Genomic DNA, 19,491 nt, shown 5'->3' on the forward strand with positions numbered 1-19,491 from the left:
CCGGGTGCAGTTAATTTTAGCTGTGGGGCTCACATTATTGTCCACGTATACTCTGTTCCTTGTACTTGTCCAATAAAAAAAATGACAACTCAAAAACTTTTATCCCATGTGTTAATTTAGTCGCCATATAATATTTACTATTTTAATAAATTTTTTAATAATTTATATTCTTTCTCCGAATCACCCAATATACACTTCCTCTCTTTCTCTTCTTCCAGTTTTCTTTCGACAGCTACGCCCACACCAGCTAGGAGCTCAAAAGAAAGAATGACTGGAACAATGAGAAAATAGCTTCATTGTAAAAGCAAGCTTCGTCTGAGATAACATGCCTCAATCTTGAATGAGCATTGTTCATTCTTCATGTTTATCGAGTTGAACTGGGGAAGTGAACGTGCGAGACCATCATTGTCCTAGTCGGTGCGATTGGTGTGGGTTTGAATTTGGGAACATTGAGCTTTTCTTCCTAGAGGAAAGGGACAGAAGAAGAGGAGGAGGAGGAGGAGGAGGAGGAGTGTTTAGGCAGATCATGATCAATGAGGAAAAAAGGAGAAGGAGAGCAAGTGGGAGTGATGGGGGCATTGAAGAGTTGCCGAAACATTGAGGGCTAAAAAGAGTGGTGATGTAAGGGGAGAGAGAGGGATAAGAGGGAGTTAAAGTCACAAATCAAAAGTATCCAAGGTGATTCAGTTTCATCCCTCCATCAGCTTGCGCAGGAGCCGTGATATATAGAGAGAGAGCGAGAGAGTGAGAAAGGAGAGAGACTGGCTGGTATTACAAAAAAATATAGATACTGGAGGACACCCGGACAACATAGCGGGGCCCACAACTTAAAATAAACGGCCATCTTGTAAAGTTAACGGAAGTAGTATTTTAGGATTATTTTGAAATCATAACAGGTATTTTTGCATACTAAATTTTATTACGGTGTTTGATGCTTTTTTCTAATATTACAATAAGTAAAATTGTCCTTTCACCCAAAATAAAATCCACGTCATGTTGAAGATATATTAAAAAAATAACAGCATTTCACCTTCAGTCCCTATGACAAAGAGCGTACTCTAGAAAACAAATTGTGTATTACCAAAATTTTAATCCTCAATGGTACTGATTTTTATATGCTATATGTTGTTTAGGAGATAAAAAATCAGCCAAGAGATCACTCAATTTGAATTAAAAAAAATGACAATCCTATAATATATTTATGACTTTTTATTAGAAAATCCCAAAAAATTGAAATAATTATTTTCATAAAAAGAAATTTAAATTGTATAAATCCATCAAACAAACAAAAAAAATTAAACCGGCTCATTTTTGTTCCGTAAATGGGCAAAATCCAAAGTATATATATGGAAAAAAGGAAAAAAAAAAAGCTTAATACGAAACATTGGATTAGGTAATCAGCAAATTTAAAACAACCTTAAAGTAAACTTTTAATATAGTCCTAAATACTTAGTATGACATTTTCAATTTTCTACAAGACTCCCACATTCCATAATCTGATCCCCTTGAATCAAAAGAGGACAGCTCGAGTGGGAGAATGACAATTGACTCAATGTTTGAAGTGGCACTTTAATTCTTGAAGACCCAAAAAGAAGAAGAAGAAGCTACAAGAATCCATGATTTTTCACCTCTAAATTCAGAATGAGTAATATAATAGTAATCATACACTACAAAAGCAAGATATAGCAGTAATACTGACTTTTGCATCGGTCAATCTTGTTCCAGATCCTAGAATTAATCAGCGGTGCTATTTGTATCATCCCCCTTAGTCAATAGCCGTTGCTTTTCTTGCTCCTTTGCAAAAAAGAAAAATGCAAACCTATATAGTTATCACGCAAAGGCGCGCAAGTGATTCAAAGGGATGTCTATAAACCTTTCATTGAATATTTACTCATCTGGAATTAATTTGACAGGGGGAGGTGCCGGCTAATGTAGGGGATGCCGGCAGCCGTGGGGATGAAGAGGAGGAGGATGCCGGTGATGATGACAGTGGTGGAGATGAAGAGGAGGAGAAGGAGGACAAAAACGATGAGGAGGAGAAGGAAGTAGAAAAGACAACAGGTGGACTGGAAGTATCAGGGATAAACTTACTGAGGATGTTGACGATCATGAAACTATGCATGAGGAGGCTGAACATGGACAGACGTATCAGGAAGCTGAACATAAAGAGACGCATCAGGAAGCTAGAGAGGCATCAAAGGGGGAGGCGCTGGCTGATGCAGGGGATGCCGACAGCTGTGGGGATGAAGAGGAGGAGGATGCCGGCAATGATGACAGTGGTGGGGATGAAGAAGAGGAGGAGGACGATGAGGAGGAGAAGGAAGTAGAAAAGGCAGCAGCTGACTGGAAGTATCAGGGATAAACTTACTGAGGATGTTGACGATCATGAAGCTGTGTATGAGGAGGCTGAACATGGACAGGCGCATTAGGAGGTTGAACATCAAGAGGCGCATCAGGAAGCTAGAGGTGCCAAAGGGGAGGGCAGCCGGGGGATGAAGAGGAGGAGGATGCCAACGATGATGACATTGGTGGGGATGAAGAGGAGGAGAAGGAGGACGAGAACGATGAGGAGGAGAAGAAAGTAGAAAAGGCAGCAGGTGGACTGGAAGTATCATGGATAAACTTGAGAAGTAAAGCCTCAAGATTTGTAGTGAAAGATTTCAAGGTAGAATCAGCAACAGTGGTAGATAATGCAGGTTTAGAAAAGGAACTAGGCCTTGTTGATCTTTCCTGATCAGACCTGAGAGGACGAGTAGGGCATCGATCAATAAGACGCCCAGTCTTTTTGCAGTAACGACAGAACATCGTAGGACAATTTGCCACTATATGTCCCTTCTTTTGACATGTTCGGCACTCAATATTGGGACATTGATCAAAGGAGTGATCAGATTGAGGGTAACAATGATAAGATTTAAAGGATCTTCTGGTGCAGCAAAAACCATTTCAGGAGTATGTTGTAAAAGTCCCAATCGAGTTTCTTCAGAGCAAAGTCGAGGGAGAGCATCCTCAAGAGTTGGAAGTGGACTTTGGTGAAGTAGGGATACTCAAATAGACTCAAAATCATCCATGAGAAACATAAGAATTGAGTAAGACAAAGCTGATCGCAGTATCGAAAGAAAGCCTATGCATCTTCCTCATTCTTGAAACTAAGTTTCGAGTAGGCTAATTGATCCCAGATAGACTCAATCTTAGCCAAAAACTCATATAGGGGCTGATCCTTTTCTTGCTTCAAGACATTGAGATTTTTATGCAATTGAAACTAATTGGACAAATCAAATGATGTATAGCGATTAACAAGTGGTCCCATACCTCTTTTGCGGTCTTAAAGCAGCCAAATTGTTGATTTATGCTAGTAATTGAGATATTTCGAAACCATGTGATAATTTGATTATTTTTGGTATCCCACTCATCAAGTCGGTTATTGAATTTCAAATCAGTCTTATTAGTTTTGCGAATAGGAAAATGAATATCATCAGTAATAGAACGCCATAATTTATGTCTTTTTAAAAAACCATGCATACTCTCCAACCATAGGCGATAGTTGGAGCCATTCAAGAGAACAGAGATGAAATGGTCAATCTCAGACTTTTTCATAGTGAATACACACGGTAAAAGATGGCGTGGAAAGAATGTTTAGTGGCGTAAATCTAGACAGAACCACATGGGATAAAAGCACGTGTGTGACGACACGTCGAACAAAGATAGGTGTCTAAAAGGTTAGGGCTTTGATACCAAAGAGGCTGAACACGAAGAGGCGCTGGAGGGGCATCAGCTGATGCAGGGGATGTCGGCAACGGTGGGAATGAAGAGGAGGAGGATGCCGGCAATGATGACAGTGGTGGGGGTGAAGAGGAGGAGAAGGAGGACAAAGACGACGAGGAGGAGGAAACGAGGAAACGAGAAGGAGGAGATACAAAGGAGGACGAGGACGACGAGGAGGAGGAAACGAGAAGGAAGAGACACAAAGTTATGAAGATTTTGATTTTTTTGAAGAACCACACAGGGAGGATGGAATGTTTGATTTGGTTTTTGCACCGGATGACATAGCAGAAGGACTTGAGGACGAAGAGGAGGATGAGGTTCCGTGGTGGGAGAAGTCCACCACGGACGACGAGTCTGAAGACAGCGGTGAGTGAGCAACAGAGGGTCTTTTTTTTTTTAAATTCGCTTTTATCAATTTTTTGTCTGCTTCTCTTTCTTCAAGACTAACTAGAGTCAAGAGTTTAGAGCTATTCACCAACTCTTAGTTAACGACTTAAACTTTTGGTTGAAAGTAGTCCTTGACATGATATCTAGATCTCCATGATCAAGTATTCGGTAATTCAGGGGGTGTTTAAATGAAACCAAATCATAGTTTAGAGAATAGATTTTGGAAGAATAGATTCTGTGAATAGATTTTGACAAAAGTGATTTTGATAAAGTGAGAATATTTGAATAATTGTTATCAGAATCTTTTTTTATATACAAATTATTAAAAAGGACATAAGTTAATATGATAACTAGATAAATGATAGATTTTAATTTATATTTTTTTTGAAATAATAAATTTGTGAAAAATAAAATTAATATTATCTCCGGTCCTTAGTATAAGAGCTAATTGGGTATTCCATTTGATTTTGAATATAAGATATCAATCTATCTTGTCTCATATATTTATTCATTTTTTTAAAAGTAGTTCTCATGTTAATTTGCACATATTAAATGTTACATTAAATAATAATCCCAATGCACATCGTTAATAAGTGTTTTAGAGAATGCAACATCTATTTATTATAAATAAATAATTTAACTAATTTTCTTAATATTTACAAATTAGTTTTCTAACTCTTACATTAAAGATCAAAGATAGTAATTGATATGTGTATATATATTTATATCCCAAACTATGGTTTTATACCTTCAAAAGCAAAAAAAATTCACTTTATGAAATACCATGATTTTATACCCAAAACCATGGTTTCCAAATGAAAAGTGATTTTGAAAAAAATTATAGTGTTTGATTACTTTTATACAAATCATAGTTTCAAATTGAAAAATGATTTTGAAAAAATATATAGTGTTTGGATATTTTTTTCTTCAAACCATGATTCTCTCTTCAAAACCATAGTTTGAAGTAAAACCCAAACACCCTCAATTTACAATTAAACTTAGTTTTAACACAAGGCATGACAAGTCATGCTTTATATACACTATTATATAAACCCAAAAAAATACTACAACAAACTAAACTTTAAAATTTCTTAATGTCTAAATTAATTGGAGCACTCACACTGACATTGATATACGCACATAATAAATGAACACCAACTAGATCCCCAACGAATAATTTAAATACAAATAACACATCTGCACTAACACCAACAAATGACACATATGTAGTTATGTACTCACATTTGAACAGTCAAAGAACGTGTTCACCAGAAAAAATAAAACACTAACAATTCAACATTCTTGGTTTTCTTATGAGATCTGAGGATTTCAGTATCAGAAACAGCCACGGATTTTCTTTGGAGCAGTTCCAGTGGCCCTGTATTTTGCGGTTGCTTCTTCCTCTGCCTTGAGAAGATCTTCCCCTTTCTTGGCATCAATAATTGCCCTCTTCTCTTCAGAGTTCAGCCTCCTTGTGGATGATAGCGATTTTATTTTTCATTTTCTCCACATATTCAGCCTTCTTCCTTTCAAGTTGTTCCTAACTCGCATACAAATTAGAAACACAAAGAAGAATTAGTAGGAGGTCAATATATATTTAGAAAAAGGTTAAAAGGAAAGTATGTAAAGAACAATTTTGATTAATTTAAATTCCAGTCTGTCACAACTGATTTTCTATTTCTTTTATTTTCAAGTATTTTTTTCATTCGTTTTCTCATTTCAATTTTTATTTTGGAACCCAAAAAAAAAAAAACAGATTGGTTATAGAACAACTGAATGATTACAGAAGTATGAGCACTTGGTTTGTAGCAGAAGTTATAGTGACCTAGATTTAAATCAATGGACAGATATTTTAACAGCACTCATAAAGCACTTCGGGGAATTACTAATGAAAAGGAATGATTGATCTTACTTCAGTTTTTTTTAACTCAGCGTCAATGGCTGCTTTCTTACTGTTCTCCCGTGATGAAATAGCTGATAACTTCTTGTGCGCTCCCGTGATCAAAAGATTCTATTCAAATTAATATCCATGAAACCTTGTCGAATGAATATGAAAGAAACAAACATCTAGTGTAATAATGCAAAACTAGTCTCTTACTTGTCCTCTGCTTTTGATTTTTCACTTTCTTCCCATGCTTTGACCAATGAAAGCCTCTTCTCTGTTGCAACTCTAGCCAGCACTGCATCTGTATATGCAAAAACTTGTTTAACCTCTAATTTAGGGGTATAAAAATGCATGAAGGGAAATAAAACAGTCGAGATACCTTGATTTGCAGAGCCTTCAGATGATTTCTCAGTAGAAGCTTCTTGAGGCTCCGAATAAACAACAATAATCACAATGATGTTATTATATCATGGTGACGGCTCAATCATGCAAAATACATATGTTTTGATACACTGGCTCAGAAGCTCTCTTTTTTTAATTTCTTTTGGGTATGATTCCAGATACTTGAGGGCTCTACAGATTTATCAACCAGTCCTCATTACAGAGTGTTCGTAGGCTTTAGAGAACTTGATAATTTAGTTATTCTCACTAAATCCTCGAAATTGTCCATATTTTTCATCACGATGTCGTTACCAAATAACTAAGATCAGGTTGAGCACAGACACAGAAATTAAAGGATGAACTGTAAGAAGCAGCACCATTTAGAAAATGTTGATAGCTATAAGATGAAGGTACAAATGAATCATATAATCACAGTCGTCTTGCTTTCACAAGTCCCAAACGTCTCCTCCTAAGACAAGCACGTGTTTTTCAACGGAGTGACAATAGGCAAATCCTAGCCATGATAAACTGACAAGAGAAGAAAGAAATGAATAAAAGTTTGAAGTATACGTTATAGAAAGAATTGATGACTTGAAAGTCCCAGATAGATGAAAAGCCCTTCAGAAACTCTACTGGACAGGAATAATTCAGTTGACAAAAACAGCAGAGATCACTATGAATTAAACTCGAGAAATTCATTATCAGAAGGCCTTGAAGAACAGAAAGAGAAAAACTTAAACAATTCAGTTTCTATATTTATGAGAAATGAAAAGCGGTGTTCAAATAAGGACTCGTCCCCTGAACCAACCATAAAATAAAGAGAGTAACCACGGAACACAAACACATACACAGACCTTTTGAGTCAGTTTTTCAGAGGAAACAAACAGATATACAAGAAAAGTGAGAAAGAGAGGGGAGTTGGGTATGTACTTTCAACAATAGCAAGAGTCTTAAGGTCATCAGAAGGAGGTGCCGGAGTTACACATTTCTCCTTAGTTACATCTTTCCTCATGAGGTGGTGGTGGTGGTGGTTGTGGTGGGGGAGGCTCCTCATGAGGCGGCAGCGGCGGAGGTTCCGATGGGGATTCGGCGTCCAGCTTTTTGGGGTGCTCCTCTGTCATACTTCTGCTCTCCTTCTTTTGAGTTGAGTTGTGATTCCTCACAGAAAAGTTGGTGATGATGATGACGATGAGGATTCGAAACAAAAGGGTGTGACGGAGCTTTCACTTATTGCGGAAATATCAGAAATTGATGAAGAGAGAGAGAGAGAGAGACGAAGAAAGGAGGAAGAGGAGAGAGAAAGGTGGTTAAGATATTATGGTTGGAGGAATAAGGCAACTGGTTGAGCTCCATCAGCTCTCTGTACTGTTCCAAAGGCGCTTAGCTGGATGTTTGATACAGGTGGCCACCCTCTCCACTAGTTTGCCTCAATCATCCAATTTTCTTCTTTCATTTTTTTTACGAGTACATATAAGAATTCTTCCAAAATATGGACACTCCCCTCTTTTGTCTCCTGCCAAATGCCATGCTATTTTGTATTTTTAAAATCTTGGCCTGTTCCCATTTTTCACAATTTCTTGTTTGTATGATGGGAGTAAAATTTGACGGTGAAAATCGAACTTCAAATTATATTTATTCATTTGCTTTAGCAACAAATATATTATTTGTTTCTTTCCTAATTTCTTATACTATATTTTTAAAGATTTACCTTTACTGTGTATCATTTTATGGTATCATTAATGATTTACTTCATAATTTCTATAACTCAGTGTTATTCATATATAATTTTGCTCAATAAACAATTGCAATAACTACAATAACTGAAGTTGATATTTGAAAGGGGAAAAAATGGCCAAAAAAATGTTACCCCTGCTCTCATTTATAAATCATTTCTACAAGTTTGTTCACATTTTACAAGTCATTCTGTAAATCCTACGTACCTGTTAGTAGTTTTTCTCAATAATGCCCTTGGTACGGATATCATTGAGTAGTTATGGGGGTGAAGAATTAAGAATACCTATATTTTTTCTTCTTAATTAAATTATTTAATTTTTTGTTTTAGCTACATTAGCTCTTGTAATTTTGCTTTATTAACATTAGTAGTCTTTGTGCACAGATTAACAATGTTAATAGAGCAATATTAAAAGTTTAATTAAGAGAAAAATACACTTAGCTACAAAATTAAAAATTGAGAAAAAATATAAATACCTCTAAAATGATTTTTCCTTTTTAATACAGTCAATTCTGACTAATTTTCTTGGTTTTTTTTATATATTAGTTAAATGGGATTTATGAATATGATTAGAGTGAGTAAAAAGTTGTCCTTTTAGCACTTCTGCTCCCTCAATGACTTTACCTGGCTTTGCAGGCACTTTTAATTTGAAGATTGTGATGACTGAGCTGAGCATATTATTGTCATCCATCAGCTCCAAAGGAGAGGAAAACCCCAAATGATTATGGCGAGATCTCATAAAGTCAAATACTTTAAATGATACAAGCCCGGTGAGAAAGGTAATCACTTTAGATCAACTATGGTAAAGTGAAAATGCTCCAAGAGAGAGGATCAGAAGACGGCCTTCACTATATCTCAAAATTTTGAAAGGAAATTACATAAGCAACCCCCCACCACCAACACAGAAAAATGTGAACAACCACCACTAGTATGCATTTTAAAGTACTTTACAGTCCCCAATACATACACAACATAAACCCCAAAAGGTTGAAATCCCAGTGTTGATTTGTTACTTAATAAGTAAAGAGCACATCGTGGACCAGCTCTTGAGCCTCTAGGTCTCTGCAAAGTCAGAAATCATTAGATCGGCATAATACATATGGGACAAAGACATAATGAAATTATGCAAGCTTTGTAGAATCATACATGCACAAGGCTTACAAACAAGAAGGTGCATATGCGCACGAAAAATGGCTCAGGTCATATGTCGAAAACCAAATTCTGGAATGAGGACAAAATGGTGAGATAGTTATGCGCTAGAATTTGTAGGTGGGTCATCTTTATATCCCTTGGTGAGAAGATCGTAGTTGATAGACGCAAGCTGGGAGAGATTCTGAAAGCCAAATGGAGACATTAGCACATGATGAAGTTTTATCAAGGATAATTTAACTTGGCATAAATCATAAGCAATGAAATTTGACATGCTAGAAAAGGAGAGGGAACAAATCTTGAGCTGTCCAATTCAAGATAAATAAAGGTTAGAGCAGCCATTTTACGAAGCCGTCACATGCTGTTTGTCATTCTGATGAAAAAGAATACAGGCATACCAGATAATGCATCATCCATATGATAGTTAATTCTACTTGTTTGTCGCAACAATAAATAAAATTAGAATATAAGAAAAGTGATGTGAGATACCTTAAAGGAGAAATTGCTGAAAGAGTAATTGACAGATAAGCCTGACTCAAACTCGGCGAAACCCCCACATTCATCCCCCTGCTTAAAGATGTTCCCAAAAGCAAGTCAGCACAAAATAAATGAATTCAACAGCAACATATTTAGGAATGCCCATAAATGCAGTACCAGTTCATCTTGACGATTGCTCACACAACTACTGCTGCCACTTAAACTGTCTGCATCACTAGAATCCTCAATATCACTTGCTGGATACACAAGGCCATCAGGAGTACTCCATGAATAGCGACTTGTGAAATAACTGGTATCTAGAGCACTCTCAGAGGCAGGGACAAATGCAGCCTGCAAAAATTAAGAGTCTTCTGATGCATCTACCAGGACATGAGTTGACATAAGGTGCTCGCTATACGAATTACATCCATGGCTCAGGGAAAATAGTTCTCACCTTCTGCCTGGCAAGTGTGTCCCAGTTTATATCCTTGAAGAAAACATGTTGCTTTACCTGAATCATTAAGCTTTTATTGCTCAGGCTTTGTAGCCGTGACAAAAAGCAGAAATGTCCGAAAAATGTAAACAAGCATCCATAAGGTAATATAAAAACTCTAGTATCACCTCTGATGCCCCTCCAGCTCCAAGTCTCTGACTAGGATCTTCAGTTAACAATCTGAAAATTGAACATCTTAAGTCATTAATCAAAGAAAAATCTATCTTTACTAATTATGTGACTGATCAATCAAGAAGAATGTCCTTAAAGCAAATTATGAAGCCCGTTGTCAGTGATGGGCTTTCCACATGGTATATAACACGAACCTTGAAATTCATGGAAAGACTTTTAGAGCAGAATTTCTAGCTAGCTCTAAACTAAAAGAAGTTATATTGAGTAAGGCAACAACTGTGATCAAGTTCCGCCATGTGACAGAAGTGGATTCACGAGGAATAATTATCATTGGCTTTCTTAAACATCAGAATGCATTGGAATTTCAAGCTTAGAAGTTCTCCCATACAGAATATGTCAGAAAAAGATTTGCATGATCAAGCAGCAGGAATTACGCAGATATTGTTGAAAAAAGAGACAAGTAACTAATATTCTGAAATTAGGGGGTGCCAAAGCAGCAAAAACAAAGACTTCCCAAGCCCTATAGGAAGAAGATTGAAGTAAGAACAGAACATATTCAATTACCGATCAATAAGGTCTTGTGCTTCAGAACTCATTTCTTCGGGAACATGGGGCCAAGGGATCTTGCGATTAAGAATGTTATCAAATATGGTCTACAATAGAAACAACCACATCTATCAGTGAGTGCTCAGCTAGCATTTTGGCGCTAATAGCAATAAGATAGTAAAGTGACTAAAGGATAGATAACAACAATCTTACGGAGGATCACAAGTCATCTTTCTCTCCTATAATCAGAAAATATTATACTAAATATCTATATTAGAAGACATATATCCCTACCAAAAACAAAAGAAGACATATATTAGTTGCCCAAACCACAGATTTAGTGAATTTATTTGAAAATAACAGTTCAAGGTACTTAGAATATATGATTTATCGGAGATCTTGTTGCATTCTTTTTCCCAAGGAGCAACATGAAAGGATATTGATTAATTTGATACACTATGATGTTAATATAACACATGCCAAGAATATGTGTACCTAGATAGAGAAGCAGAAAGAAAATAAAGACAACAAACATTAATTTCGTTGCGGTAAGACATAAAGTTTCGGTCAGTAGGGCTCCCAGAGCTCACTAGGATACCTTTAAGCTCAAAAAGCGCTTACAAAGGAATTTACAAATTGCCCACCAACAAACATCAATTTTGAACTAGACGTAAAAGACCATTAACAGACATGTAGCATAACAAATTGGGGTAAAAACCTGAGGATGCTCTGCATTGAAAGGCGGAATTCCAACAAGCAGTTCAAATAAAATGATACCAACAGACCACCAATCCGCAGTATATCCTGCAAATTAGTACTAAAGGTTGTTATAGTCATGTTTGTAATCACAAGTACGCAAAGAAAAGTACATCACTAGCTTCACACCAATATATATATTTATATATATGAAGAAGCCACTAATTCCGTAAAGGCCAAGACAGCTCAAAATTAAATATTCTCACTTCCAAGCATTATTAAGAACTTAATTCTCAAAACCAGGAAAATCATTTCTACCCTAGTAACAGCATAAGATCAAACATTAAATTAAGACACAGAACAAAAAGAAAATTAAACCACCTCAAATACTAAAAAGGGGCTATACGAACCATGTCCAGTTCCCAAAAGTATCTCTGGTGCTAAATAATCAGGTGTACCCACAGCTGAACGTTTTTTCCTCCTTTCCCTTTGATGTTCTGATGTCGATAACTGAGGTTCATCCTCCCCAAGGAGGGATGTCCCACTCACTGCTGGGCCAGACAAATCATCGGTGCTATTGATGAGACCAACTTTTGAAAGCCCAAAGTCTGTTAGCTGCATGACCCATCAAAAAATGACCTCTCATCAAGTTGGGAGCACAAATGCCAAAGCGTGAAATTTTTCAATAGAACCTCAAGTTTGCATGAATGTTTAAAGCCAAAGGCCATCAATGGTAACACAAGGGAAAAATTTCTCATTTCTGTTAACTCATTCCACTTATAGAGATTGACTAAGTACATTCAAAGTTCACTAATCCTTTTTCCCCTAGTCTATATTGTAACACCAAGGATGGAAGAAAGCTTTCATGATAAACTTCTTCAAGAAAATATATATTCTGTTTTCTTTGGGCCAACTGCTAGATGGAAAGCAAATATATCACATTATAGTATTCTTATCACAAAAATGTGTGCCTTATTGTAAGCCTATGGAACATTTTGACCAAAGAGAAGACAGAGTAAACGATTACTAAATTGTCTGCCTCTTAGAGGTGGTGCTACAACAGAATTTAGATATCTTAAACTGTCAAGATCATCCATTCTATAGTACTCAACAGGGGAACTTGGCATGATACCCATGCCACGTTGGGTCCTATCACTTAAACAAGAATGAAAAATCATAAAACTATTTTGCCAATAACGCAGGACTAATTGCAACAGTTCCAAGAGATAAAGAATCAAAGCATATCCTGTGATTACCTTAATGTGACCATCATGCGCAATCAACAAATTGTCAGGCTTCAAGTCACGATGAACTATACGCAGTGAATGCAAATATTCTAGTGCAAGCACCTACCATTAGAAAGAAAATTAAGCTTCAGAGGATAAGAAATAATATTGTTTTTCCATATTACCCATCACAAACAAAGGGAGGAGGGAGGAAGGGAGGGAGAACTGTGATTAATTACCACTTCTGCAATATATACACGAGCAACTTCCTCATCTAGGCAACCTAAATTCCTCAATAATGAATACAGATCCCCTCCATTAAGATACTCCATGACAAGGTACAGATTCTCACTACATGTAAAAGAATAGAAGAAACGAACCTGATACAGTTCATCCCAACGTTAGAAGGCAATTACCATTTCTGAAAGCAATATTAATTAATAAGCAAGCTAGACTTACCACAAAAGGATTGCGCACTGTGATTAAGATGTCACGTTCAGCTAATATACTTTCCACAGCATTCTTACGGATCATGTCTGCCTTCCTGAGAACCTGTTACAAGATAGCACAACGTGGTAAGACCAAACCATTAAGCTTAAACCAGGAAATATAAATAATTTCAAAACACAGCACGATTAAATGTGTTTCGCCAAATAAGAAATCAAAAAAATAAAAACATTAAAGTCTTCATAAGTTCCTAGGCAATTATTTTCATCTTTCTAGATTAAGCCTTCCCATGTTTCTTTATGTTTATCAGAAATAAAGCAATTGCATTCAACATAGGAGAAATAAAGTTACCTACTGCTGAATTTTGTGGTCTTTGAACAAAGCTTACAAGCTGTATTGTTGTTGTACTTATTGATCTTATAATCATGAAATCAGCGACTCTGAGAACCTATATCTTGTGAGTCTGTGTGTGCTCATCTGTGTTTCGCTGGACTAAATGTTTATAGTAAAATCCATTGACAAACAAAATAAAACTTCACAAGGGATAAGAGGAATAACATATATATAGTACCTTTATAGCAAAAAGATCCCCTGTTGTTCTCTTTTTAGCCAAGAAAACCCGTCCAAATGCCCCACGACTGATAGGTTTCATAATCTCAAAGTCATCAATAGTGGTACGGTCCTTTGAAGGGTGGATTGGACTTGTTCTCAGGCTACGAACCATATCATCTTCCAAAGGCACATCTTCTTCAATTACAGTGCTAGCTATGTCAATCTTCTCATCTTCAACCATCTCAGTAAGCTGCAAATACTTCTCCCTAGCAAACAGACAAAAAGAATTTTCACCAGAAGGTTGCATAAAACATATATGTTCACGAGTTAGAATACTGCAAGAAATACTATAGAAAAAAAAAACCAATAAAAATCTAACTAGGAATAGTAAAAAGAGATGTTGAGCAGATAAAAAACACAGAAATTGTTATATCAGTATAGACTATGGCATGAAGTTTCAGAACAAGGTCAATTTGTTACATGATGTGGTTGGGACTATATCATTTGGCACTTGATATCCAGTATCCATAATAAAAGTTACCCTAAATTTGATTCATTGAGAATCCATTACTGATTGTCCTAGTTTTTACTTTAGAGTAAGAATACTTCCTTTATGACAGAAATGTATGCTAGAAATTGTAGCACCAAAGTACCAACCGTATCAGCTTCTCAATACAAGTTCCAAAGGTCTCCACTGTGAGTGCATCAAATTTTCTCCTCTCTACAACAACCCTCAAATCATCAAGATAAGATAATAAATATGAGATTGAGCGATCATCATCCAGAGGTGTATTTGCTACACATCGTGCTATATCGGCAAGTTCATTCATCTACAATATGCCAAAAGGAAAAACAAAACGGAGCTTCACGCCATCAATAACAGACTTACACAGGAACTCATAGTTGAGTGCACTGGAATATCACACAAAGTTCTTTAAAGTGCATTCCAACAATTAGTACGGTAGTAAAATGGTGGCCCAGAAATTAAATTCCAAATGTAACAAAACTTTGCTAAGTCAAACTGTCAATGCACTAATTTGCATAAAAATTAATCAACATAGACATTTATAATGCATCTTAAGTGGATACTATTGTTCCTTAAGAGCATGCCCATAGAGCCTACTTAATCCCTCACTAGTCCCCTTTTCCCCAAGTTTATTTTTAAAATGCACTTAATTCGCCCCTTGGATTCTTCTCCTTCCTACTTCATCTTCAAGAAATCAGTAAATGCTCAAGAAAAGTAAGTTTAAACTCCATCTCCCCCAGTTTTAAAAGACATTTTTTGTTCCGCGAACACGATTAGAACTCATGTCATCCACAAAATTCTATAATGGAAGGATTTCTTGGAAAGAATTTGTTCAAGAACTCCTAGTCTCAGTCAGACAAGAAGTCACAAATCAACCAAATTATAAAAAAAAAAATACAATTTCTGTGAAACAAAAAGGAAAATCTAAATTGCAGCAAAAGCTTGAATGTAATATTTGTCCAACATCGATATTTGTAAATGGGGAAGAATTTACCATTTTGCAAATATGGGACATGCGTCTAATATATTAAAAGATCAGAACTTGCGTTAAAACTTAAAAAGTAGTTTGTCAAACAACGCGCGTACTGTGTATAGTTAGAGATTAGTACACTCATTAGGTTGCTCATAACCGAACATAATAAGAGAACACATGGAGAAGAATGAATTATAGAATAAAAGGAAAACATGACTTGAATGTGAAAAACCACAATTTAGACAAAAAGACAAACTGAAAAAAACAGGCCGAAATAGACACACCTGTGGAATATCATCTTGTTCAGAATAAGCACCCCTCCCTGCCAAGAGCAAGTCAATATGACTCATCTTTGGTGTCAGTAAAGGTGACCTAGGAGTCATGCTCCCAGCAGATGATGCTGTCATTCCTTGGTCAGACTTCGGACCAAAACGAGTTTTACATGATATAAGAGGTAAGGCCTTTAGGTCATCCATAAAAGCCGAATTATCAGCTTCCGGGAAACAATCCAGCATATCCTCTGATCCTCTGCGAGACCAATCACTGAGTTTTGGCGAGATATCAGATTCTTCAGTTATGCTTGAATTTGATACTTTTGCAACATCAGGACTTCCAACTGCTTGTTGGATATCCTTCTGTGTGCATAATTCTATCATCTTCTCTAGTGTATCAGCAACTCGGATAAGACGCTCATTGACACTTAGACCCTTCTGATCGCATCTATCAGCAATAGCACAAATCCTTGAATGATCTTCCACATTGACAGTAGGGACTTGCTCCTCACATATACGACAGATTATAGAACTCTCCTCACTAATATTCTGCTGATCTCCCCAGTAGCCCCAAGAAACTTTTTGTTGGTTCTTAAGAGTATGTTCCTGGGAGTCATTGACAGGAATATGCTCTGACAGCTTGGCAGCAGATAGATCTACATCAGAATTTGATCTCCTATTTGAAATTTTTGAAGATTCAACTCTCCCATTGGTTTGGCCCTTCATCTGAGCTGCTTCCTTTGAACTTTTTGCTGGTGGAGATGGGAATTTCTTCCAAGAAGCCATCCGATCCCTACCTGAAGGAGACTCTAAGTGTTTTGAGCTATCATCATCAACAGGAAGTGAAAGCCTCTCAGGCTTTACATCTTTTTTCCAATCTAATATACGCTGCTCCTGACTATAAAATTTTTTGGCTAAGGGATTTGAGACTTTTGCGGTACTGGAACTTTTTGCATCCCTTCCCAAGCCAGGAGGAATACGTTTTTCAGCAGAATGCAAGACCCGAGATTGTCGAAGATTAAAAACATGTTCATCCTCAGCCAAACCACTTTCTTTGTGAAATTGCAATAATCTAGTACACCTCGTGAGAATGAAAAGCATACGGGTGTGAAGCTGCTTAAGCATCCCAGGAGGAAGTTCTTGACGTCGATCGTCCAAATCCTGAACTATGCCTTCACACTGAAGCCAAAACTCCCCAGGTGTAGTCATAGCACACCTCCTAGCCAAAACCAGTAAGTCCTCTATTGTCTCTTGCCACTCAGGATGAGAATCTGCATTTTTTTCAAGAACTCCAACGAGGTATGCCGCAAAAATAGCAAGTTCAGAGTTCACTTCTTCCTTTTCTTTATCAAATTTTGCCCGAATAGCAACCAAGACTCCCTGCATTAAAGAATAAAGGATTAACCAAAAAACACAATATGCTTCCCAAAATACGAAGCACAACCTTCAACTAGCATGAAATGGAGACTCAATTACCTCCAAGTTATTTAACCCTCGAGGCTTCCAAAATGGATAGGGTCGGACACCTTTGGAATTCAACTCATGGGAAAAGCTCTTAATGTCACCAGGAAACCTCTTTCTGGGAGCACTTGTGACCCGTAATATAGCTTGGAAACGAGGAGATTCGGATTCTTTGGGGTTTTCAAAATCATATGAAGTCTAAATTTAAAAAAGAAAAAAGAAGAAAAAAAGAAGCACACATATTGAGCCATAATAATGGAACTTATAGGACATATCATCTAAAGCAGCCAAAAATAAGATGGACCAAGTAAATAATATGCATACGATTTATGTACCTCTGGAGTGCAAACATCGGCACTACTTATGGCTCCAGACTGAGATGGTGATGAATCCCGTCTACCTGTTTAAAAGTGATAAACAAAAAGCAACCTTTAGAGAAATTAAAGCATTCTTTACCAGTCACTGCAGTAAAAGAAATAGACAGCACCGCTCTTTAAATTAGACCATAGGTAATCCTGAGAAAATAAGAGTTATGATAAAATTTACATGCCAGCCACCCCAAAACTCCACCTTTGGACCAAAGCCTGAAAGCAGTAAAAAAAGCTTACAGGTTGCACAGGCATAAACACTCAGTTAACTGCAGGAATCAACAATCGATGATTGAAATAGCTCAATAACGACAGATGCAGGGAAATGAAAATTGGATATATGGCTCTACACCCAGCCACTTGCATTGTATAAGCTGCAAACAGTACATTTGAAAAGGTTTTCGTAGGGCTGAAGTGTCCTTCCAAGACATATCTGTATGGCAGCAACTAGCCAAACCATTCGGTCTTGACAAGATTCACTTTAAAAATCAAGTCAAAACCTACTTTGTGACGCCTTCTCAAGTATTTCCATGATTGGGAATTTCACCATGGCAATACTACTTTAATTGCAAGTAACAATATACTTCATAAGGAAGATGATGAGTTAAGCCAAAACTGAATAAGAATGGGCTTGTCAACACCATACCTCATATGTTGTAAACAGTGCAATCCATACACAAGATTCACGTCTAATTGTATATTATAAGGGTGAAGAAGAATATTCTAGTAATGCTTGATGCTGGATGTTTTACTCACATGAAACCCCTCTCCTATTTACTTGTCAATTTGAATGTAAGAGTCCTATATTTATGTTTCATGCATACACCAGCAATAAACCTTAGGTATTTTTAGCATTATCTATACTTTCAAAGACAAACAGATAAGAAACTCCAGTCCCAATTTGTTTACACATCGTGAAAAAATGTACCCACTCAAGGACATTACTATTTTCACCGCTGTTCGCTACTATCAAGTGAAGTTGTCCCGAAGACTAACAGAAGTGCATATTAGCATGAAACAAACATAAAAGGTACCAATTTGAAGTGTGAGAAATGTATTAAAAAACCAAGCGGCCTTCACTTAATAACTTCCAAATTGAAATGTTCAGCAAAAGCAAGAGGGCGAATAACTGCCACAGGACAAGATGCAAACCTGCTGCGGAAGATGATTCCCCGTTCTGTAGCCGCGACCGCGCCGATACCTTAGGGCTTTGGTCCCAGAACGGAGCACTCCAAGTCGAAGTATTATCTGAATTAACGCCATTATCAATCCAAGTTCCGCTGCCTGAACTCTTCACTCTGCTCTGATTCACCAACTCCTTCTTTCCTTCATTTGCTGACCCTGAGCTACTACCACCAGGTCTAGAAAGGTTACTTGCACCAAGCGTGGGCCCCTTATCATTTCTAAACCCCAAAAAACTCTCCTGTGGCAACGGTCCTGATCTCGTCTTTATCCTGTTCAACCCAAGGGAGGATGCTAAAATTGGAGAAACCGAAGCCGATGGAGATTCTTTTCCGTCAACCGCCGTCGCCTTCTTTGACTTAGACTCCGAACTGGAATCCAATTCCGCCCCGGAGCTTGGCCTCATCGAAGTCAGACGAGACTCCACCCGAGTTTGACTCTCCTTGTCCATGGCATCCTTCTTGATCCCGTCCTTTACTTGCAATTTGCGACGCACGGCGGCGACACCACGCCCTCTGCCACCGCTGACAGCGCCGCTGCTGGTACTAGCGATCTGGGCTTCTTTGGCAGTTGATTTCACCTTCTTCTTCTCGGATCTGCTAGGTGAATTGGAGCCAAGTGATCGGGGGCTATTATTGGAGGACCCATCAGGGCTTGAAGAGTCGGATTTCTTGGAGGAGAAAAACCTTCCCTTGAAGACCATGGCGAGGGGCGTGATCGAGAAACACGCAGAAGAAGCTCACGAAATGAGTGCGGCCCTAACATAGGTGCGGGGCTACGGAGAGCGACATTGAAGATGAAAGTGAACCTGAAAATTGCGCCGGGACAAAGACTGTGAACTGAG

General features: G+C 37.5%; 1 protein-coding gene and 1 pseudogene across 3 annotated transcripts; both read right to left on the reverse strand.

Annotated features, from left to right (window-relative positions):
* Window positions 1-5,224: 5,224 nt before the first annotated feature.
* LOC114715912 (remorin-like) lies at window positions 5,225-7,469 on the reverse strand (annotated as a pseudogene).
* Window positions 7,470-8,920: 1,451 nt separating this feature from the next.
* On the reverse strand, window positions 8,921-19,491 carry LOC114715877 (probable serine/threonine protein kinase IREH1). Of its 3 annotated transcripts, none has more exons than XM_028900785.1 (18): window positions 18,618-19,491; window positions 17,433-17,497; window positions 17,113-17,295; window positions 15,649-17,016; window positions 14,523-14,695; window positions 13,885-14,131; window positions 13,326-13,418; window positions 13,106-13,246; window positions 12,897-12,989; window positions 12,051-12,255; window positions 11,663-11,748; window positions 10,963-11,051; window positions 10,395-10,446; window positions 10,228-10,284; window positions 9,951-10,124; window positions 9,786-9,863; window positions 9,294-9,480; window positions 8,921-9,209 (listed from the first exon to the last, which is right to left on the reverse strand). In XM_028900785.1, exons 1-17 carry the CDS (start codon window positions 19,348-19,350, stop codon window positions 9,397-9,399), a joined length of 3,921 nt encoding a protein of 1,306 aa, XP_028756618.1. In that variant the 5' UTR covers window positions 19,351-19,491; the 3' UTR covers window positions 8,921-9,209; window positions 9,294-9,396. The 3 variants fall into 3 exon arrangements, with proteins under 3 accessions (XP_028756618.1, XP_028756617.1, XP_028756619.1); XM_028900784.1 differs by having other exon boundaries at window positions 9,786-9,866; XM_028900786.1 differs by lacking the exons at window positions 8,921-9,209; window positions 9,294-9,480; window positions 9,786-9,863; ... (1 more) ...; window positions 10,228-10,284; window positions 10,395-10,446 and having other exon boundaries at window positions 10,969-11,051; window positions 11,663-11,761.

This window comes from Neltuma alba, unplaced genomic scaffold (assembly GCF_004799145.2).
Source record: "Neltuma alba isolate B1F8T4 unplaced genomic scaffold, ASM479914v2 tig00011618_pilon, whole genome shotgun sequence".
In the NCBI taxonomy this organism is placed as follows: domain Eukaryota; kingdom Viridiplantae; phylum Streptophyta; class Magnoliopsida; order Fabales; family Fabaceae; genus Neltuma; species Neltuma alba.